Source organism: Amia ocellicauda, chromosome 4, assembly GCF_036373705.1.
Source record: "Amia ocellicauda isolate fAmiCal2 chromosome 4, fAmiCal2.hap1, whole genome shotgun sequence".
Taxonomy (NCBI): domain Eukaryota; kingdom Metazoa; phylum Chordata; class Actinopteri; order Amiiformes; family Amiidae; genus Amia; species Amia ocellicauda.
This window is the reverse complement of record NC_089853.1, coordinates 46450223-46473798: the sequence shown is the minus strand read 5'-3', so window position 1 is coordinate 46473798 and position 23576 is coordinate 46450223. Positions and strand designations below refer to the sequence as shown.

Sequence of the window (23576 nt, the reverse complement as noted above, 5' to 3'; positions counted from 1 at the left end):
GCTATTTCTGTGGATGGTGAAAATCAGGATGTGAGAGTGGAATTCCTGCATCCCCATGGCCTCAATGAGAAATTCACACCTCAACATGGCAGGAGAGATGAATGCTTTTGCCCTGTTAAAGATGTTCTGGTTAAACTGGTGGGAAATGCAGCTCTATGCGTCTCAGTCGAACAAGGGAAATATACTGCATTTCTTCAGATGTAATGGACTTCATAGAAGGTGAACACATTAGCCATCTGCTTCACAGTGACTAAACAGCAATAGGAAAATAGGTCTTGCACAGTTATTGTTATTCTGTTTGAAAGTTGATCAGTTTGGTTAAGTCTCACATCTTCTCAGATTTGTTTTAAGGTTTCAATGTAATAGCTGATTTCTGTTAAAGTCTGAAACAATCAAAAAGAGAGGATTAATGTTTGAAATGGCTTTCTGTGTGCTTCCAGGTTTTTTATGTTTGTGTACTATTTTGTGTTTTATAGGATGTCAACTCCGTCAGTTGGCTGTCAACTCCGTCATTGAGAAGTCACCTCCGTCAGACGGATTTTTTCTGTTATATTCATTAAATATATGTTCTAATTATTTATAAAATGAGTTTATGTCAATAAAAAGTTTCTATGGTACACCTAATTTGTGTTCTTTGTGTTATAAATGATATCATATGTTGATTATCACAAAGACAAATTACATTATCAACAGAAATTGTAAGTGGGGAGTAGGGATGTAACGATGCACTCCGAGCCGGTTGAAAATCAATGAAAATATGTTAAGATTCAAGTCGGTTGAGATGTTAAACGAATCGCGATACACGTTTTAACCCTCAGAGCATAGGCCCAGGGGTGCTGTACGCGTCAGGCCTAGCGCTCCCAAAAACATCACAGCGCTTAACATAGCGCAGCAAATTACTACATTTTACATAAATACATATAAGCATAATATGAAACCTATATATCACAAGAAACAAGACACTGACGTTTTTCATTCTTCTATAATTCGTTTATTTTTGGAATGAATACAGAAATGTTCATTGGCAAAGAAACGAAACAGACGCCATTTTTATTTTCAAAACAACCCAGTTTTCAGAATTATAAACTTATAAAATAATTATTTCAGTCTTATAAACACTTAAAAAATCATATTCATAAGAATCGCCAGAATGTTCTTTTTAAAATATAAACAACCGCAGATGTTTACAAATTCTTGTTCAAGAGATATAATACGTTTTGCAATGAGCGAACCTGTCTAGAAACTGGAAAATATCAGAATTACACCGCAAAACAACAAAAATGAAACTAATCTGCTGGTCGGCTGGTGCTGTGTGTTGAATAAATATAAAAACATCTTCAAAATGTACAGATTATTATTGTTGTTGTCTTGATTACTACCAGTAATATTTCATAATAATAGCAATAACACTGCTACTATTAATAATAATAAATGTACATTGCGTGTGTTCGGCTCTTTCTGCTTTGCGGAGAAATGGGCCGGTCGGGTTGCCGTGTGAAAATACATCTCGGACTATTACTACTTATTTCAGATGTATTATTCTGATCAGCTTTGTTTTGTGTCTTATCTGTTATTTATTTTCAAAGGGAGATTCTGACATTGATGTTGACCAGCGGAAAGAAACGTCTTAACCTGCATCTTCACCCCTCGCATCTATTCCCGTGATAAACGTTTGCCTCCCCCTCTTCCAAATCGCTGTCATAACAGTACTAATCAATGTGCCAAATTAAAAGTTTACAATACTAAAAAGTGTATTGTATTTAGTTTTACCAGTCTCAGACGCAGTCAAATGTTCAAAACATCCCCCATTTCACTAATGAATAAGTACAGAGCTGAAACATCCATTTCCCTCATAGCTGTCCACTATAGTGGCGGAAAGACAATGTTAGGCTGTCCACTGTCCTCCAGGCTTGCAAAAGCATCCCTCTCCACAGCATTGTGACATTGTGAATGTGCAGAGATCTCAGCTTGTGCCGGAAAATGTGGATATGCTGATATTTCTTAAAAAAAAAAAAAAAAAAATCCAAGCTAGGACAGAGCACAAGCAAAGGCTTAGTTTGTTTATATGAAGATATTTATTGTATTTGTATTATTCATTTATTTATTTATTTGATTTAGGACTTGTTTTAAAATTTCAATTTAGTTTTGTTATTTGACATAAAAGATATTTCAATTTCGCAAAGAAATGTGCAGCATTTTGTCTGAGTGAGAAATAATAAAAGGACACTTTTTCATTTATAATTTGTCTTAAATCTCATTTTGTTAAAAAAAATCGTGAGAAAAAACATATCTGAATCGTATCGTGTCGTGAGTTGAGTGAATCGTTACATGCCTAGTGGGGAGCATTATAATGGTATTTATTTCTCGAATAAAAAGATATCAAACTTTTGATTATACAGCAAATCAAATAAGCATGTATTTAATACAACAAAAATCATTACAACATTTCCTTCATGTTTAATATTATAATACTATGACTTTTTATGTGCATGACAAAGTTGACACAATTCAAGTCCTCAGCTGCAAAAAATGCTAATTATGAAAAAACGTAATCACTGGGATGTTGGCCTATTACAAGGTTTAATAGACAAGACTTTGATATTTTTAAATATATTTTCCCAGGATAATGAAGAGTAAAAAAAAAGGTTTTGTCCCAATTCTGAAGAATGTGTGATTTAATTCTAATATATATTAACATATAAGAACGGATATGCAGGAGAAATTCACATACCCAGAGATGTGTGTGTATGTTCTAGGGTTAAGTCTCTAGCCAACTATAGCAAGACAATAGAGATCTGCACATACAGGATGCAATTTGTGTGTGTGTGTGCATATGTAGCTTCTGTAACATGTCATTAACAGCATGTGTTAATTTGCATCCATACAATCATAGGTGCACCACAGAAATCGGGTTTGTTTCCTGCTGATGGCGATGTGTCAATGCGACACTGCCCCCTATGGACGCGTCACTCTTACGTGCGAGTGTGTTGGCTGCGCACGACGCCGCGCATGTGCGCAGAGACGCAGACGCAGACGCGTAAAGCAGCCTCGGTGTGTAAGAGACGCGGTGCCTCCGTCCTGTAAGTACTGATGTCCTGCGTGTTTCTCTTCAAAGCGGCGGCGAGTCTGCAGCCTTACCTTCTCCCAGCGTCGGTACCCTTGGACGGAAAGGGCGTGTTTAACACTTTCTCCTGTGTGTGATTGGTGAATAAGTTGACAATTGACGTATCATCCTCCAATCCGATGATTTGTAAACACCGTGGCGTTTGCGCATGGCAGGAAATAGGAAGTGCCGCTGAGCTATTTTGAAGTGATGTGGCTGTGTGGCAGTCGCGGCCGGCGAGGTAGGTGATTTCTTTGGACACGTTTCAGTTTGCCGTGGGGTGTATTTTTCATTGTAATACAGGCTGTTCCCATCGCATATAGATCACATTATCAGCTGTGTTTGAAACTCGACAGGTACCGGTTTGTTATGAGTTATACAGACTTATTCTGTTACAACATCCCTTTGTTTCTGTACAGATATACCCTAATGTACATAATGTTAGTCTATTTGTCTCTATGCATGTAGGTTGTACGTGTTGTGATTCAGCGTGCTGTCTAATAAATACCATTAGGCAGTACGTGTTGTGTTTTTGGTTTTGGTCAGGACGATCTAGCTTTACTTGACTGGTTATTGTGTTTTCACTCTAGATATGTTGTAGTTAAGCTTAACTAAATCCTTTCTTTTTTAAATGGTTGTCTTAATGTATGGCTATAGCTGTTCTCAACAGTACTGAACTGGGGTGTCCACTGTATCAATCTGGGCTGAGATCCACTGGCTTTTAATATGAATCGTTGTGTTTGAGTTGGTTTTATTTATTGTGACGCAATGGAAACCCAATATGCGACGTTTCTCATGCATTGGGGGACGTGATCACCAAAATTGCGTTGTTATTATTGGTAATACGAGCTGTATGACCTCATCTTAAAAGCAATTGTGTTTAGTCTGGCCGGTTAACCTTCGAAGATAATCTATGTCAAATAATATCTTCGTGTAGTCGTTTGCTCATCTATAATCATGTGTTGATTCTTGCTCCATCAACACAAATGCTAAACACGAACGTCTCCGCTGCAAAAAATAAAAATAAACAAATGCATATGAAAACCAAACAACAACAAACACACATTTAAAAACGGTTGTTGAACAGACACTATCCTTGGCTGTAGTTCAGTTCAGTTTCTGTTGTCCACTGGGAAGAGTCAGGCCCCAGTTTGGCAGCTAATCCATGTGCCTGCATTTATTCATTCTTTCTGCAGTGCTGCTTGTTTCCAGCCAAATCTCACTGAAGTAACGTACATTACACGCCTTCCTCTAGTTCAATTTAAAATGGCCTGCAGCAGGCTTCCAGATGTTTTGGCTGTACTTAAAATATAATCCCTCAAGACTCCTGTGTAATCTCTTGCTGTAGTCGTGTTTTGTCCTGTCGAGAACAGGCGGGTCGAAACAAATCCGGGCAGGATATGTGTGTACTGAAAAAACAAGTGTTTGAACTTTGAAGTGTCATTTCTGAGACTGCGCTATTGGACTTTGCATGTGAAGCCCATTTCTCAATGAACAATGGATGCAATAGCACTCCCTGTATTGTCTTTATGCTTCTGTTCGCACATTAATTTATAGTGTGATACACGGCATGGACATTATAATCGTGAAAAGGATCTGTAAACGATAGGCAGTGGCATTTATTATCTGCACCCATGCCCCTTTTAATCAGTGTTGAGCTCAGTGTGACCTGAACAGCTGCACAGGCTTGGGAGCTGTTAAATGGTAAACCGCAACTTCAGAGAGACTGGACTGTGTTTTATTTTAAAGCTAGCTTATGTTATATCATATGGTGTGTGACAGATACGCTGGAACAAACAAATGGCAACTAAAGGATTCCTCAGAGAAGGGCTGTCAACCGAGGTAGTGTCATCGTGGAGTGGGGTGGCACAGCTTAATATTATTATTATTATTGTAAATTAGGGATGTGTGTCTTTCCCTCTCTGACCAGTCGATACGCATACACTGTCACCGATACGATACAGGAAAGATGCGTTTAGATAAATTAACAATTCGATGCGATTCGATTCGGCTTTGCGTGAGTTCGAATGCGATTCGATTCAATTCAAAGTTGTTGGATTTAGAAATGCATTTAAAATCATGAAATTCACATCATCCAACTAAAGGATAGAAATGTACAAACTGGCTATTTGACATACATTTATTTTGTCAGTCAATTTAACACACAGCAAAGTACAGGTCTACATATTTATATTTTGAGGTTCTCAAAAGGAAAAACAATACGGAATACTTGTAGGACTACAACCTACAACCTTGATGATTCTGTGAGCAATTGATGTTGTAATCAACATTTTGGATTCATCGGAATAAATTTTCCTATTTTTTCATCAGATCGGTATTAATATGTTTGCGCTTATTATTCTATTGAACACGTTTAAAATAAAACCGTAGTATATTAAACTCTCTACTAGTTTCAAGTCAGAATACTGTACATTTATACATTTAATAGAGGTAAGTGTGTGTGTGTGTCTGAGGGCTGTAGGAGGATTTTTTTTTTTTTTGGGGGGGGGGGGAATTGCAGACGCTATGAAGAAAGTCAAAACCTAAGTAAAACAAATACAAATGAATGCGAAATCACCGTGGTAGTTTTGCTATATAAGCGTGAAAATAACGGAAAATATGTTTGCAGTGATTCCAGTGGAGACACTACGTGCGAGTCAAAGCGCAGAGCCGAGCACTCATTCATTCATTGCGTTTGATTTATATGGAATTTTGATTGATCTTGAGAGCTCATGTGAATGTAGATGTATGCGATTCATTCGTATTATTGATGTAATTAGACGCAGATACACAACACGTAAAATCAAGAGCAGTTAATCATTAGAGCTTCCCAAAACTATTTGTTGAGGTTGTGCCCTCTGGGAAAGGGTGAATCTGATGGAAATGATTCACTTAAAACTGAAGTACAGCTGTCTAGGGTTTGTACTTATTAACCAGCACTCACTGGAAAGGAACCATTAAAGAATTCCTGACAAAAACACACATCTAAAGGTTTTATTTATTTTAATTGAAAAAAATAAAAAGGAAATTGGAAGCATTAGGCCTACATCTTGCTAATTAATCCTTTCACCCCTTCTATTAACTGAGTTTAATTATATATAATCAAATATTTTCCTTTTGAGAAGGCTTTTACATTTCTCTTTATTGCTTGATGGGTGCCAGTTTCTCTCCAAGGCTACAGTGGAATTCACAAGCAGATCATAACAAAACTGGAAGCAGAAACTTTCCATACATCATTTCAAATCAATTTAATTTCCTCCCTAAGGGATCAAAAGTGCCTATTCAATTAGCTGATGTTGTAAATTATATACAGTAGCACTTGTGTTTCTTAACATGAGAGCAGTACCTCTTTCCCACTCTCCTGTTTCTGTGATGCGTTTCTCATACTTGTCCTAAGTTCCCTCCAACATCCACTGTGACTGTTTCCACTCTCTGTCCATCTCCCTGTGTACAAGCTGACTCCAGGGATTTGGGGCTTTGCAGCTGGAATCCGAAACTGCTGCCACTGCAGATCCTTTAACCAAAAACTGGATCTGTACAAAACAGAAGCACTACCAGAAACCCTGACTGAGCAAACCATAGACAATTTGCATAGTTGCAGTCCAGGATCGTTCCAGTGACTTTGGCTTGTCTGTCACATGAGTGCTTCTTCCAGAACTTTAGATACTGCACTGTGGGTCGAGCACACCTTTCTGCTTCCTCACCCCATTGATTGTGAGAAGGAGACCTTTTCCCTAGGAACAGGGTCCATACAGTACCCTCCGAAGCACGTCTGTCAACCAGGGAAATTTGCTATTTCCTCACCGATGTCCACGATGGCGATAGCTGCATTTCCTGTGACCGCTGTGCACCAATATGGCGCACAGCATCTGCCCGGTGTTTGGTTGCAGAGCTTTTATTAAAAGCTGCTTGCAGGACCATGTGTGAAAGAGCAACTGATCCATTTAGAAACTGCTGGCTTGCAAGTGGTGCCGAGGTGTCATGTGCAGCACAAGAGGAAGCATGAATGAGGGAGAGAGAGGGAGAGAGAGGGAGAGGGAGAGAGAACACTAGATCACTCCTGGGAGCTTCAGAGTGGGGAATGCTGGGAGTGCTGGTGTCTGATGGCAGCTGGGGGGTCTGGGGAACAGAGCCTCATGGGGAGGGTGCCCCTCCACCCCTCCCTCTGGGTAAGCACAGAAAACCCTAGTAGCTTAATTAGAAATTAGATTAGTCAAATGTGGCAGAGCAGGTGGGTTATTTTTTCTTTTCTATCCCCCTCTCCATTGGCCCTCAAAAATAGAATCAGTTGTTCTACTTTGTATGAAGATTTTTTTAATTGATTGGTGGTTGCTAGTCTTCTGTGCACCAAATTATATTTTGCTTTATTTTATAAGAGCAAGGCTGTTTTTGGTGTGAGATCATAGATCTGAGCCAGAGAGTAATTTTTGTCATGTTTAAAAGTTCTTGTCAAGAGTGTGCCAACTTCAAACTGATGTTCTTTACTGTTACTTACACAACTGTACTTCTCAAATCCCAGGCAATGTTTGTTGGCTTGTGATTGGATGTTGTGAACAGTCTATTTTGTCAGACCACAGGAAGAAAAATGTAAACCATAAAATAAAAATAAAAAGTCTGCCTTGTGACACAGATGCTGGCAATATGTGTGGTGTGAAAAGAACCATAAGACTTTTATAAGAATTATTTATAAGAATATTAATTCTTTCTTTTCTAAACTAGTTTCATTATTATTATATATTTCTTAACAGATGCCCTTGTCCAGGGTGACTTACAAATTATAAGAGCAATACAAAGTGCAAAAATACAGTGCAGTTCCAATTTGCACAAGTGTATACCAGATATACAGTAAACAATATATAAGGTCTTGCATCCTAGATTGTAAAAGCTGATGAGTGCAGACAAGATGTTAATCCAAGTCAAGTGCCGAGGGAAAGGGGGCATAGGGGAAATCAAAATGAACAATATGAGTACTAGTAAAGCAAAGAAATATTACAAAATGTTGTATAAGTGCAATCTTACAGGAGAGAAAATGAGTAAATTACAAGTACTGTCTGAAAAGATGTGTTTTGAGTAAGTGCCGGAAGGAGGTCAGAGACTCTGCTGTTTTGACTTCAATGAGAAGGTCGTTCCACCACATAGGAGCCAGGGATGAGAAGGAGCGGCTCTGGAGGAAGGGGAGTGGAGAGGAGGCAGAATTAGAGATGGGGTGGGGGGGGGAAGAGGCGATCAGATTTGGAGAGGTTGAGCTTGAGGTGGTGCGAGTGCATCCAGGCAGAGATAGCAGACAGACAGGAAGAGATGTAAAAGGGGATGAGAGGGTCAGAGGAGGTAAAGACAGGAAGATCTGGGCATCATCTGCATAAAAATGGTAAGAGAAACCATGGGATGCGATGAGGAGGCCCAGGTAGTGAGTGTAGAGAGAGAACAGGAGCGGGCCCAGGACAGAGCCTTGGGGACCTCGCCATGTTACTTCATAGGTCTGGTAGCTGAGGTAGGAGGAGAACCAGGTGAGCGCAATCCCAGAGATTCCAAGGTCAGCGAGGCAGGAGATGAGGATGGAGTGATCGACGGTGTCAGATGCTGCAGAGAGATCAAGGAGGATGAGGACTGAGGAGGATCCAGGAGTGAGTGATTGGAAAGAAATTAAGAGAGCTGACAGTGGAACGCCTGCTCGAGGGTCTTTGAGAGGAAGACCTTCAATATTCCTTGGATTCTGATTTTTTTCTGATCTTAAAAAAAGAGCTAACTATACTATCCAAACCTACATTATTTATATTTTTCTTTATTAGCAAATCAATTGAGTTTACAGGAAGATAATGCTGCAGTGTGTTTTCGGTTTGGATACATGCTATTTTGGTAATGCCTTGGGCGGTTGTGACTGTGGCTACAATTACAAAGCAGAAACCCAATCTAGGCTGGCATGGAGATGACATACAACTGATAGGGCAGCCCTTGACCTACTGTCTTCTCCTTGTGCTGACATGTGAAGTGACTAGCTGAGGGGTTCTTGGGGTTTCTGTTGCTCTGCCATACAAACTGTTTTTGGCCTTTAATTCCAATATGCACTGAAAACCAAGTGATATCTCCAGTGTACTAATCACTATACATCCAGTTTTCAAGAAAGCATATGTGTCAGTCATTGTAAAGGGGAACTAATATGTAGGCAGTAAGTTAATAAATAACTGCGAAAAATTGAAATCCGTTCCAACACACACCCTGCCATTCTATCAACACTTACACACACACATGCATGTATGAGATTCATGACAGGTTTCCTACTAACTATTCAGTAGAAATGAAAAGAGAAATTATATAAGCCTGTATTTTCTGTCCAACTTTCCACACATTTTCTGAAATTCATGATAAAATATAAATGTTTACATTAGCACTCTTCATATGGAGTGTGCAATCGTGTGGGGAAAAAAATATGCAACTGCCAGAATCTGAGTAGGGCCTTTTGTTTTTTATTTTTATGTAAATGCTTTTTGACATGTGGTTGGATTAATTTAAATAGACTATTATGAGAAGATAGGTTGGAATTTAATGTAGTAGCTTACATACACCGATTATATAGGCCTAAGTAGGCAAATTAGTGTCCCAAGAAATTTGCAAGATTTTGTACAGAGCTTGTCTCATTGCACTTTATTTATCTTCCGTGACGTATCCATCAGTGTTCAGTGTTCGATGAACAGTGGTCATATTTGTCACATGGAGAAGTAGAAATCCCTGACTTATGTAGTGTGCAGAGACCTACAATTGCTTCCTGTGTGTGGAAAGCTTGTGTGATCTCACTTCCTGCCTGTTGTGGATGCTCTGAACTCCAAATAAGGTCTATTTGTCTAATCAGTATGCATCAGCAGTCAGTCAATAGTTCCTCCCTTCCATTTTGCTGTAAACTGTAGATAAGTGTTAGACCTTGGTCACGTATGGATTGATGCGATCCTTTTTCAATTTAGTGTAACTGGATTCCACTGGTAAAGCCCTGCACTTCGCTTTGTGTGTACTCCTTGGCTGTAATCGAGTGAAAGCCTGTGATCAGTACTTCTGATACAGAACTAAGTATGTATCTCTCTTCCTTTATACTTAACTGAATGATCCTCAGACTCTCATTACAGTTAAGAAACAAAGAAAATTTCTTGTTTTGGTATTACTTCAGTCTATGTTATGAGCAGCTCTCAAGGTTGTATAATTATCCACTTTTAATTATCAATGTTCCTATGAAGTGTTTCCAGCTGGCAACTGTTGCTTGTTTGTACAAATATTTGGAATTTATATTTAGTTTAAATAATAATTTTAATTGAGTTCTAAAGAGCAGTGTAATCTACTACATGTTTAATCTGGTGCTTAAATTAAATATAAGTAAATACACCTTTTCTGCACCTATGTGGTTTCCCATCGCTACTGACGTAGACACTGCCTGCAGCACTGGCCATCTTGAGTAGTAGCCTAATGCATATTGGGGATAGGCTTGACAAAATAATGAGAAAATACACTGTAGAGGGCTGGTTATCAATTTGGAAGTGTCAGTTGTAGGATGCATAGCATGTAGGTGTTTCTACCTGAGCTCTTCTGCCCAACGCCCCGCTGTCTCTGGGTTCAGTCTGTAAAGGAGGCATAATTGTTCTGTTCTGAGTGAGCAGACGCCAGTCTCAGATGGAGTGTTCCCATACAAGATGCTCCACGGCTCATTGTTCCTCTTCCTCTTCCTCTTTTCGCTGCAGTCTCAGACCATGAACTACGTGGGCCAGCTGGCGGAGACCGTCTTCGTGACGGTGAAGGAGCTCTATAGGGGCCTGAACCCGGCCACGCTGACCGGGGGCATCGATGTGATTGTGGTGCGGCAGCCCGATGGCTCCCTGCAGTGCTCCCCTTTCCACGTGCGCTTCGGAAAGCTGGGCGTGCTGCGCTCCCGCGAGAAAGTGGTGAGTGTCGCTTTGGGAGGGAAGCCTACATAGAGGCAGAGGTGAACAGAAACGGCAGCTGCTGTGAACCCAAACTCTATGATGGCATAGAATCCTTGCTGTGAGTGATTGATCGAGGTGTATTCTTTGAAAGGGCCTTAATAATGCTTGTATTTGATCCTCTACGAACCAAATGTGCAATTTAGTAGACTTCCACCAGCCTAGGCACCTGTTTTCAGGTTGGAATTTAATTCATGGCATTCATTTGTTAAAAAAAAAAAAATCCCAGCCTGCATCATTGTTCAGTTTTGCACAATTTATGCTGAAGATGATGTAGCTCTGTTGTCATGGATGAAGACGTAAAGAACCTAATGTGTCCTGCAGGTGGACATCGAGATCAACGGGGAGCCTGTGGAGCTGCACATGAAGCTGGGAGACAACGGGGAGGCCTTCTTTGTGGAAGAGAACGAGGACTTCCAGGTAGGGGGCAAGAGAGGGGTGGAGAGGATCCTTCAGAACATCACTGTGTTTATGCACAGATTCACATAAAAATGAAATTAATGTTTGCCACTTTGCCACAGTAGATGAAGCCTAGACAGAATAGAATCTGAGGGCAGCTGCCCCACCCCCACCCCCACTGTGTTTTGGAATATGAGAGCAGTCTCTCTCTGTCCCCCAGGAGAGGGTACCGGCGCACCTCTGCACTTCTCCGATCACCCTGGAGGGCAACGAAGACAGCGAGTCCCCCCTCAATTCCACGTCCCGAAGGAAGAAGCGTCGCCGCAAACGCACTCGCTCAGACGCCCCCTGGAGAGAAAAGGAGGACTCGTCTGCTGACGAGTGGGACGTCCCAGAGAGTGAGGGGCCAGGGGAGGAGCTCACCACCAACATTGTACCTAGGCGAGTATCGCAGACACAGGCACTTCAGTGTCGGGGACACTTCAAGCTGCAGCCATGACTGTTCGCTTGCCAAAATGACACTTCCCCTGCTGCTCTGAATCTAAAAACCATATCCTTGTCATTTCAACAGCGCTTCAGTCTACTATTCGTTTTCGGAGGAGCCAATGGAAAACCTGGGAAGCGCTCAGTCCCGGGGTGTCCATCCCTACTCAGACGGGGAGTGGTCGCCGTCCGAAAGGTGAGGTTTAGACGTACTTGAGCACCTCCCCCTTGATGAGAGCAGTGAGCTGCAGTAGGGAAATCCCCAATGGAAGAGCTAAGCAAGAAAGCAACTGCAATCTTTCTTGCTCTTCTCCAGTGTGTTCCAGAGCCGGCCTTCTTCCCCAAAGAGTGACTCTGAGCTGCTGGTTAAGCCCCAGGAGTCCACAGGCCCCCAAATGCACTGGGCTTGGGGAAGCTTCCCAAAGGTAAGTGGGCAAACGCCTACAGGCAATGCGGTACTCTGAGCAATTAAGGACATGAGATCTCATTAGATCAAAAATATCCACTCCAAGCTTCTTTGAATGACATTTCTCCTCTACAATTGAAGGCCATGATAATCTAACATATGCAAAGTTTCCCTGTATTTGAAAATGCATTGTTGTTCAAATTGTTTATTTTATTTAATGGTACTAGTGTATTCAGTATACTAAAACATGCTCTAGTTTTTACACACACACACACACACACACACACACACACACACACACACTCTGTATTCTGTAAATATATTTTCCTTCTAATCTTATTTTCTGCACCACATTTATCTTGTCCTATCACTGTTTAATGTTTTGGGAATTTTACAATATCAAGTGAATTGGGATACTGGCTAAAATGCTGGACTGCTTCCCCTGTTGCTGCTGTTTGCAGGTCAGACCAAGTGACAGAGTTTCAGCAGAGGCCCCGTCAGTCTCCACTTCCATCCAGCACTCCACGAATACCCACTTCCGCACCATCCAGCGGCAGGACTCCTTCGATCTGCATACTGAGGGGCTTGAGGGGAGCACTGTTATAGGCAGGGGGGTGACTGTCCTGAGGCCAGAGCCAAGAGGCAGACCACCAGGGCCGCCCACCCCAGACACAGTGCCACCTACAGCAGAGCCAGAGTCATGTACCACAGATTCTGCCCTGGGGGAAACCACACCACCGCCAACAAACTCTGTCATCCTTTATTCAGATGACACAGGGCCACTGTCACTGGAGTCACTGCAAGCAGAGGCAGCCAGCATATCAGAATCTAAAACTCCCATGGAAAAGAGCACTGAACTACCAGGGGTCTCAGCTGCCTGTCCAGGCCAAGCTGAGGAAATGGCAGCCCAGGATATTAGACTTGAGATCCCAGAACAGGGCAGGGCAGATGGAGTGGCTGAAGAGCAGACCCAGATTGTGACCGCAGAGGGAGAAAGCATCGGGACAGAGGGCCCTCAGAGCTGTCAAGCCACGGAGAGTGTCAAGGTGACGGAGAGCTCCCAGGGGGGTGCGGTAACTTCTGCAGAAACGGCTCTGAATCCTGAACCTCAAGAGAAGAAGAAAGGTTTGCAAGGTGACTTTAATATTACCCTATATTACCACATTAGGAAGAAACTGTGTAAGCCTGTGTAAAGATGTAAAAAATGTCTGACAGACTGACTTTTTAGCCGAATCTCTGTGCTCGGCTCGATGTAACATTTGCTGCTGCTGTTCCAGTTAAACGCAGCCAACATCTCGGGCCGACCGATATCTACCTAGATGACCTGACCAACCTGGACCCAGAAGTCGCAGCTCTCTACTTCCCCAAGAGGTAGGCCCCTCATCAGGTTCACCGCACTTCCTTGGTCTGAGAGTGGGAGTCCTGTTTCAGGCTAAAGTAATGTATGCTCAAAACACACATTGTATTCTGTCTTGAAAAATGTATCTTTAAGGTACACACTTTGAATAGCAGTACAATTATTCAGTGTCTGAAATGTTCCACTTTGACTTGGTGGTCAGCGTGGTAGATGGACAGGGCTGCTAACTTCTGCGGTTTCCTTTCTGCAGCGACAATGATATGGGTCCTCGGCCCGGGGCGGAGCCAGGGTTACAATTCGATAACCAGTCACCGCAGTCGGTGGGCAGCGGGGCGATGGACAGTGGCACAGAGTACCTGTCTGACTCCACAGGGGACCTGCCAGAAGTCACCATGTCCTTGTGCGGCAAGGTGGTTGACACCAGTCACATCAACAAAGGTGACACAGGAGGCAGGGCCGGCACTGTGTGAGAACAGCAAGTCACTCGGAACACTTGGTTGAGAAATGAACCGCATTTCAACCTTTAGATTTTTTCACAATATGACAGTGCTGACTGTGACTTTTAGAGGAAATTGAGGGAGGTTCAGAAATTCTCTGCAAACACGGGTCAAAATGTCACAAGTATATTATAAAAAAACAAACAAATCCAGTTTAACCAGAGTTCTCCGCTCCCGTGAAGTGAAGAATTCAAGATTGTGGTTTTAACCTATCAGAAGTGACTACACTGGTTGACATTCAATCATATGAACAGAATTAACTTATTCAGTCTGTTTAGAAATGCAATTCATATATTCAAGTGTTTATTGTTTTGGTGTTGTAGATGTGTGTGATCCATGACATTAGTGTGCTAGTGGTTTTTAAAATGCATCATGGCTACACTGCTATGCGGCACAGATCAAAAGATTATCAACCTTTACTGGTGCCTATGCCATTGTGTATCCTTCAGGGCTATTAGCTTGGTCTCAAAATTGTTCACTTGTGGTCCAAACAATTAAACACCGTTATGTAATTCTGTCATACATAGAAGTTCCTTGATTATTATCATAGCTATTGCATCTCAGGAAAGAGATGTGTGGGTTTCTAAAGCAGAAACTCCAGTCCGGTTTAGCAGACATGCTGAAGTTCTCTTCAGGATGTGAAACTCCCTCAGAAGCCTTAGGCTACAATATCCTGCTTGTGATTTCTGTACATAGAAAATAAATCCCTTTTTCCCCCACTGTCTCATTCTGTGTATCAGAGAAATTCATGGAACATGTGGTCAGCTTCCAGGACTTTGTCAACAACCCTGGGATCATTGAGGACCCGAACCTTGTCATCTGTATCAATTCCAAGTACGGCCGTCAAGGAAAATAACCTCTTTCTGTAAAACACTTCAATGTATCATAACGTTGAAATAAGCTGTAATTGTATGTGTATAGAGTAGAGACAAATACATAAATTAATGTGATTGTTCTCAGTTTATAAATAACAGTAGTAGGGCTGGGCGGTATACCATAAAAAAAACGATATACCGGTATTCATTTACAGACCGGTTTGGACTTTTACTATACTTTCATATCGGAATTTTAAAGTTTTGAATAATTTACTATTTTCTGTGTCATTGAGTCATAGCATTCAGCTACCAATAAACTGGATCGTGTTCACGTATCCCACAACTTGCTGCGCCGGCTGCTTGAGACTGTGCTGTCTGACATGGGATGCATCTGATAAAAAAAAAATGCTGATAGTGTTTGTGTAGCGCAGATTTCCACAGATCTGCACAGATCTGCACAGCTCCACCAATGGGATAGGTTGGATCCTGCAGATCTGCGCAGAACTGAACAAATCTGCACTACAAGAACGTGACCACCTTTCTTCACAAACCCTGCAGAAATCAATGTAATTGGATGATTTATTTTTATATTTTAGTTATTTAAAAAAATAGAATTGCCAATCATTTAAGTAACAATTTAACTATTGTACATCATTCAATTTTGTAAAAATAATTGATGTAATTATTTAATAAAGCATTGATAAGTGTCGATATAGAACTCTATGGTTTTGACAATGCTGTTCACAGCTTCATTGTATTATGAAAGTTGATGTTCACCTCCGCTAACAAGGGGACTGTAGTAGTTACTGTAGTAGTTACCTGTAGTAGTTATGCAGTAACACGCATCTCTGAATCTCTGCGCAGAGCTGCGCTTCTCGCACGCGACCCTTGTTCTGGAATGAATGTGCCTCCAAATATCAAAAATAAATTCCATGTGTATTGCTTGTTGACATAAACAAACAAACGTGATCAATGCACAATGAATGAAGACGAGATGTAGGAGAGTAGTGTGGCTGAAACTTCACAGCAAAGTGACCCCATTGAATCTGTCCCGAATAAGGTGCGTCGTCGATAGTGTGTACATTATTTGGTTTCAAGACAACTGACACAGAACAGGAAATGTAGTCAATGTGTCAGTTGTGTCCTATTATTTTTGCTTTATGAACAGTATAAAATGGCAATTAAAAATACCGTCATACCGTCAAGAATGTTAAAAATACTGCGATATTGTATTTTGCCCATATCGCCCAGCCCTAAACAGTAGTAATGAAACAAAATGCATCTGTTTCTTTCCAGGTACTATAACTGGGCTGTCGCTGCTCCGATGGTCTTGTCAATGCAAGCTTTTCAGAAAAACTTACCAAAGGTATACATTTTTAATAACTTGTGCATGAGATATTTATTGTATTAAGGGAGTAGGTGTAATTCATTGTAGGCCTTTTAAACTTCCTTTCTCTTCGCTCTCTCTGCAGAGTGCTGTAGACCAACTAGTAAAGGACAAGATGCCAAAGAAATCAGGAAGATGGTGGTTCTCCTGGCGTAGGAAAGACCTGAACACTAACCAGGTACAGACTGATTACATGTTATGAGCACTTGGATGGTACTTGGATGATGCACTATTCTATCAAAATAAGCTTTAGAAGGCATTCTTCAAGGGTGAATCGGAGTGATGCAAGCAGGGAAGTATGTTGGTGTAGTTGGCTGCCAGCTTCAGTGCACTGTGCAACACTAAATTGTTTCCCTCCACCACTTTGTTTTGCAAATCTCTAGTAAAAGTGCATCTTTAGAAGCGATTTAGCAGCACAGAAACTGAGGACTGTGTACAACAATCACAATGGCGTGTATGACGAATGAGAGAAGTGCAATACCCCCAAATTGTAGGATGCAGAATATTTACTGTCGATCCTTTGTCTTTCCAGCCGGAGTTGAAAGATGGCAACAACGGGGAGCCAAGGGAGATGGCGGTGCCTGAGCAGGGTCCCTCCACCTCACAGTCAGTATTTCATTCTTACTGATGAAAGTACAAAACCACAGCTTAGTCGACTTATTTCTGAGATGTTGTAATCTATTGTGGCTAATGTTCAAGTTGCGGTCAGCTGATGGAGAAAAAAAAAAAAAAAACTGTAGGGAAATATTTAGTGTCCTAAAAGATATTCTTATTGTATGGACATTAAGATGATTTTGAAAATCTAGGTGGTGAATCTCTTTACTTTCTTGATAGCCAATATTCTTTTATTCAAAAACTTTTCTACAGTGCTTGGTGTCCATTATTGATTGCTGCAACTCAAAAAATAAAAGCCGCAACAATACAGAAACTGTAGATAACATTAGGGGCTATCTGTAAGATCTCTTGAGGTATCTGTGACTATACCCTTCCTTTGAATGGGGGCTGATATTAGTGAATTTCATAAAGACTATCAATGACCAGGGGTGGATAAGGGTTAAGACTGACTGGCACTTCCTTCACCAAGGGATAAACGCGAGGAGACATCAAGCGACGATGATTCTAGGACAGCAAGGGGGACACGGCCATTGGAGCCCCTCTCCACAGCGCAGTGTATCAGTCAGATGTACCGGAAGTCTCTGCGCCTCACCTCCGAGCAGATTGTAAGCCACTCACTGTGGGAGACAAGGAAGGGCTCTGACTAAAGGCATTCTGGGAAGGCTTTCTGGCTCAGAGAGGCTTGGGCTAGACCTTTACTTTAAGGTGGTTAATGACAGAACTGCAACAGTAGAGATTTATTTTTTATAGATGTCAGTTTCATGAATGACTGCGTAAGACAACGAACACAAAATTCACTTCTGGTCATTCTAATTAAATCGTTTGTTTTAATTTAAACAAAATTGTACCTACTGTGATAAGTTACCATTTGCTTCTAGCTTTCTAGACATAGATCTTAAATCTCAATTATAGTCCTCCAGAATAAGCAGAACGATTTACACTCGTTTTTAAGCCTCAGGGTGGGTCCAAGTTTTGTAATTTTTGCCCTTGCTGTACTGTGCCTGACAGGAGCGTCTGAACCTGCGGGAGGGGGCGAATGAGATTGTATTCAGTGTGACCACTCAGTACCAGGGCACATGTCGCTGTGAGGCCGCCATCTACCTGTGGAACTGGGACGACAGGGTCATCATCTCGGACATTGATGGCACCATCACCAAGTGAGCCCCACCACTCGGCCTCTAGATGCTGAGCTCTGTTGACCTGTATTTGTGAAAGCAGTAACCCGAAGTGGGGTGTCAGAATTCATTTACTTCAGATGAACTTCTAAGTGTGGCAGGTGATATTCGCTAAAAATATTAAAATATGGGATCATGTTCTATTATTTGTAGTTAAAAGCTTGTGTGTGTTTTTGTTATATAAAATACACAAAAGAGTATTGACAATATATGTATTTAAAAAGCTGCATCCTTTTTATTTGTATTTATGTATTTATTTATTAATCCTTCAAGATTTTCTATGGAAACATTATTGACTGAGGCTTTACCGTGAGAAGCCTGGGACTCATTTGTGAGGTGGTTGTCACAATCAGTGTGATGTAAATTCCACAAGGCGAAAGTAAAAAAAGAATGTCCTTCATTTATTGCCAGCACAAATTGTCACAAATCCGAAGATTATATATGCCTGTTACAGGTCCGACGCTCTGGGCCACATTCTGCCTCAGCTGGGGAAAGACTGGACCCACAGGGGGATTGCCAAGCTGTATCACAAAATCCACCAGTGAGTGCTTGTGTCGCCCCGTCGCAGAAACCTACAGCACCCACACTCACTCCTGTAGCAGGACACGGTTGTGTCACGCTGGGTTAATCTGTATCTTTAATTTAACAGCCCGTTCCCCAGTGGTAATATGAAAATATGCTTTTCGGGTTTAGTAGCTTAGCACTGCATACTGCTGATATTGATGAGCACTTTGTTAAAATTGTCTCACCCTGCAAGCGTTGCACCCCCAGGAATGGCTACAAGTTCCTGTACTGCTCAGCAAGAGCTATCGGCATGGCTGACATCACCAAGGGCTACCTGCAGTGGGTGAATGACAGAGGCACCGTCCTGCCCAAGGGTCCGGTGCTGCTGGCCCCCAGCAGCCTCTTCTCTGCTCTGCACAGGTGAGCAAGATGCATCTTTGCGGCCCACTGCTATAGATCTCATTAAAGATGTCGAATTGATGAAGTCTAGCTTGAAAGGAAAACCAGAAGAGATTTAAATTGCTCTGTTCTATAATGGTCCAATTGTATCTCCTAAATTACAACAATTATTTTATAAGCTTACTAAAAAGATACTGTAGCGCGTTGGGGGGTTACCCTCCATCGACTAGTGCTGTGTGCGGTGTTAAGGGCAAGTCGTATGTGATGAGTCTTGTTGGGGACTAATTCCTCTTCCATATTGGCGTAGCAATATGTCGCATGCAACAGTAGCACTAGGGCATATTCCGTAGGGCTGGGCGATCTGGCCAAAATATCATATCACGTATATTTTGCTTGTTTGGTTTTTACAACAGAAAGGTCTAAATATATTTAGACTTTCATAACCATGGCAACAAAATTAAGTGGTTTTAATGGCCATTGTATACTGTTCATAATGCAGAAATTATGGGACACAACTAACATTGACTAAATTAATACTATTTTAACTTTTATTCAACACTGTGCCAATTACACACAAACTTGCATACACTATAAATGATGCACCTTTCTTAGGGACAGATTCACTGGGGTCACTTTGCCGTGAAGTTTCGCTCACACTACTCCCCTCCATCTTGTCAACATGCAATACATGTGGCATTTCTTTTCGTTAATTGGCTGAGGCAGCATTCATTCCAAAACGAGGGTCATGTTCGTGAAGCAGTTCTGCACAGAGATTCAGAGACGTGTGTTCTTGAGTGTTTCTGCGTGATGCCACTAAGCCCCGCCCACAGAAATCTACGCAGAATCGCGCAGCCCAGCACAGCTCTGAGAAGCTGCTGCGGGAAGCGAGCTGTGGCTGTGAGACAAAAGAAACAATGAAGACGGTCATGTTAAGCTGAATGAAAACTACTGCTGCCCCCTCGTTAGCGGGGGCGAACGTCAATTTATCATCACATAATGAAGCCATGAATATAGAATTCTGGATCCATGCTTTGCCAGTGCTTTATTCAATCAATTATTTTAACAAATGTAAATCTATGATGCACAATAAAGTTGCAGATCTGCAGAATCCTATCGATTCCATTGGTGGAGCTGCGACCGGCGTTCTTTGATCAGATGCTTGTGGCGTCAGACAGAGCACAGTCACAAGCAGCTGGCACAGCAAGTTGTGGGATACGCAGACACAAAGTTTTATTTTAGCAAATAGGAGCATGGCCCACTTTGTCATTTACTTAGCCAACTATGTTATATGTATATAAGTATTATGAAGTGTTAACTATTAAATAGTTTGACATTTTTTGGAGATGGGAGTTTATTTTTTTTTAAATGCTATAAGTGCACTCGGCTTTGCATTTCAACTTTCAAAACTATTTGCTTTACTGCGTTATATTGGATTACATTATATCTGTGTCTATGTTGTTATATATATAACAATATAGATTATATTATATACTAATACTAATTATATATATATATATATATATATATATATATATATATATATATATATATGTGTTTTATAGTTTGATTCTGCTCTTGGGAAGTGTAGGCCGACCCTTGCAAGCTATTGTAGACCTGTTGCTTCTTTGACAGGGAGGTGATTGAGAAGAAGCCAGAGGTGTTCAAGATTGCTTGTCTGACAGACATCAGGAATCTGTTCAACCCCAAGAGACATCCCTTCTACGCAGCTTTTGGAAACCGGACCAATGTAAGCTGTGACACGGTCTTCTTTGAGATGTGATGTCTGCCAGGGGTCAGAGAGGGTGCTGTGAAATTGAGAAGATGATCTGATAAGACATCGCTATTATATCCTGAGATTTGCTTGACTCTGCATACTATTGAATAGGCTGCTGGAATAAATTAAAGGGGCCATATAGATAAAACTTTAATTGCTTGTTAAGTTAAGGGCACCACACCTTTTAAAATGAAGAAATCTCTAATTTGCCTTGGTACACTGTTAGATGAGCACCATCAGAGATGTATGTGGCTTTTTACCCATTAGTTTTACTTTTTAAATTATTTTAACTTTAACACGACTGTAGAAGTTTTTGTAATATCTCAACTGTTAGAGAGGCCATCTTCAGGCTCTTGCATCGTGTCACGTTTCTGACAGTTATTTTTCTTGCAGCAGTGAGGGATGTCAGACAGGAGTGCAAGCTTACATCTTTAAAGTCATTCTCTTTGCCTTGTAACTTATTTCTAAAACTTAACCACGCAATGAAATCTGTTGAACTGTCAGATGAAGAGATGTAGATCACTGAATCTCAGAATGTGGCTGTACACTTCTCGAGGAAGACATTTCCCATGGTGCCAATTCTTTCATCTCCCCCTGCAGGATGTTTATGCTTATAAGGAGGTGGGAGTGCCAGAATCGAGGATCTTCACTGTGAATCCCAAAGGAGAACTCATCCAAGAACAAACCAAAGGCAACAAGTCATCGTAAGCACCCGTGTCTTAAAAACAAGAACACTTAATTCTAGTGCTTGATCTACTTCAGTGGTACTCCCTATACAGAGCTAGCTTAGGCTTAAGTGATTCAAATTGCCATTCATTGGTTCATCCTAAAATTTGCATTAGGTTCCCTGTTAACATCAACTCCCACTTGACAACATATTCAGCATGCAGAAGCATTTCCTTGAAGCAACCCAAGCACTCTTCAGTGTAATTTGTACATCTCTCTCTCTCTTTTTCTCTGATTTAGGTACTCCCGGCTCAGTGAACTCGTAGAGCACCTCTTTCCCCTCCTTGTACAGGGCAAGAGCTCCTCCTTTGACTGCCCAGACTACAGTCACTTCTCCTTCTGGAGGGAGCCTCTGCCAGCCCTGGACCTCAGTGTCCTACAGTAGCCTCCTGTCTCACTCTGGGCTCCCTCTAGGGAGAGCAGGGACACTCTCCATTCATGGCAGTGTAATAATAGCAGTCCTGTAGAGCTTCAGGGGAATCTCCTGGGTTTGTTAGCTACACTTTTTTTACATTTCTGTTGTCCTAGAATGATGCACCAAAGACCGAGCCAAGGACAGGTACCGAAGGGAAAGTCAACCTGGTCCAACCCATCCTAGAGGTGGCACCATTTTGAGTGACGGGGCCAGATTTTGGGGCTGACTTTCTGAATGTGCTACACTTTACTGCCATTTACTCTTGGGTTTAAAGTGGTGCATCAGACTGCCCATGCCTTATCTCATGCACCAAAAATGCAAGATGATTTTATTTTGCACTGAATGTCCACAGGTTTTCAGGTCAGTTTGTTAGTCTTTATTTAATTTTTTTCCGATTGCATGACAATCTGTTTTGGGAGCACCAAGGAAATGGTAACCTGAATTGTCAAAATAAGCTGAATCTACTTTTATACTTATTTTTGGGATTGTATTATTATGGGTGATGTTCTTTTCTTGCTACTCCCTCCATTTTCTATGGTTTCAAAACTGAATGTTTTAAGCACAATGCTAGCACTGTCTAATCTCCATGCATTGCACAGCATTCTTATAATTGAGAAGAAGTAATAAAGGAGGTGTATGTGTAGGCACTTTCTACAGCGAAATGTTACAAAATGACGACACTGGAAATGTGTGCCAAAACAAGAATGTTCTAGTTTGAGTTTGATTTAACAAGGAATATAATCCAGTTGATTTAATATCTTCAAGTGGTGTCTTAGGTCTGGGTTGCACAGCAAAAACCTTCAGAACAACCAATGTATATTAATCAGTGTCTCCCAATACTGTGCGATTAATTGTTGGAAGCAGCAATTAGCATATCCCAACAAAACCATCAGAACTAGATGAGAACTTCAGAGACGGCTTAAAACAGTTAATGAACCTCACTGTGCATTGTGTCATTTTAATTCTGGCCAGTTAGTGTGTATCATTAAGGTAGCAAATTACTTCACCTATTAATGTGAGCAGGATGTTCGTCCTTGGAGTCGACTTTTGGTATAACGAGGTCGGCCACAGTACAGAGCTTCCCTTCGTAATTAACTTCTCCCTGTGGACACGAGATTCAGCACTGCCTGCATTGGAAGTGGAACACTAGAAGGCAGAACACATGAACCTTCAAGGAAAGATGATCTCTTTAGGTGACACTAGCAAACAAAGACTGGACATTTGACACAAATGGGAATGGAAATTATATTTTATTTATCTACTTTTGGGCCAAAGTTGCACATTATCTATTCAAACACTAAGAAAACACTACCTTGATATGATTTATACCATTGCAGACTATTGTGAATTCTTATCATACTTTACAAACCTGTTATCAATTAAACAAAAAAGACAAAGTTTTTCATGCATATCTGGAAAATACTGCTTCTTTGGTTTTAAATACTTGGTCTTTTCTTTCCATTATTATTATGTTGTTTGTTTCTTTTTGGTACTTTGGATAACTTGCAAAAAACAATACCTGAATGACTAGTTATTAAAATTGTATCTAGTAAAGATACA

The 23576-nt window shown here is 41.2% G+C and overlaps 1 protein-coding gene across 2 annotated transcripts; it reads left to right on the top strand.

Moving 5' to 3' along the window:
- Positions 1-3251: 3251 nt before the first annotated feature.
- Positions 3252-23425, top strand: LOC136748655 (phosphatidate phosphatase LPIN2). Of its 2 annotated transcripts, none has more exons than XM_066702593.1 (20): positions 3252-3344; positions 10825-11025; positions 11389-11484; positions 11684-11904; positions 12035-12142; positions 12263-12371; positions 12814-13477; positions 13630-13723; positions 13960-14147; positions 14947-15040; positions 16318-16387; positions 16494-16586; positions 16941-17014; positions 17493-17628; positions 18032-18180; positions 18653-18739; positions 18970-19122; positions 20734-20848; positions 21476-21579; positions 21842-23425. In XM_066702593.1, exons 2-20 carry the CDS (start codon positions 10834-10836, stop codon positions 21984-21986), a joined length of 2892 nt encoding a protein of 963 aa, XP_066558690.1. In that variant the 5' UTR covers positions 3252-3344; positions 10825-10833; the 3' UTR covers positions 21987-23425. The 2 variants fall into 2 exon arrangements, with proteins under 2 accessions (XP_066558690.1, XP_066558689.1); XM_066702592.1 differs by having other exon boundaries at positions 12814-13486.
- The last annotated feature ends 151 nt before the right edge of the window (positions 23426-23576 follow it).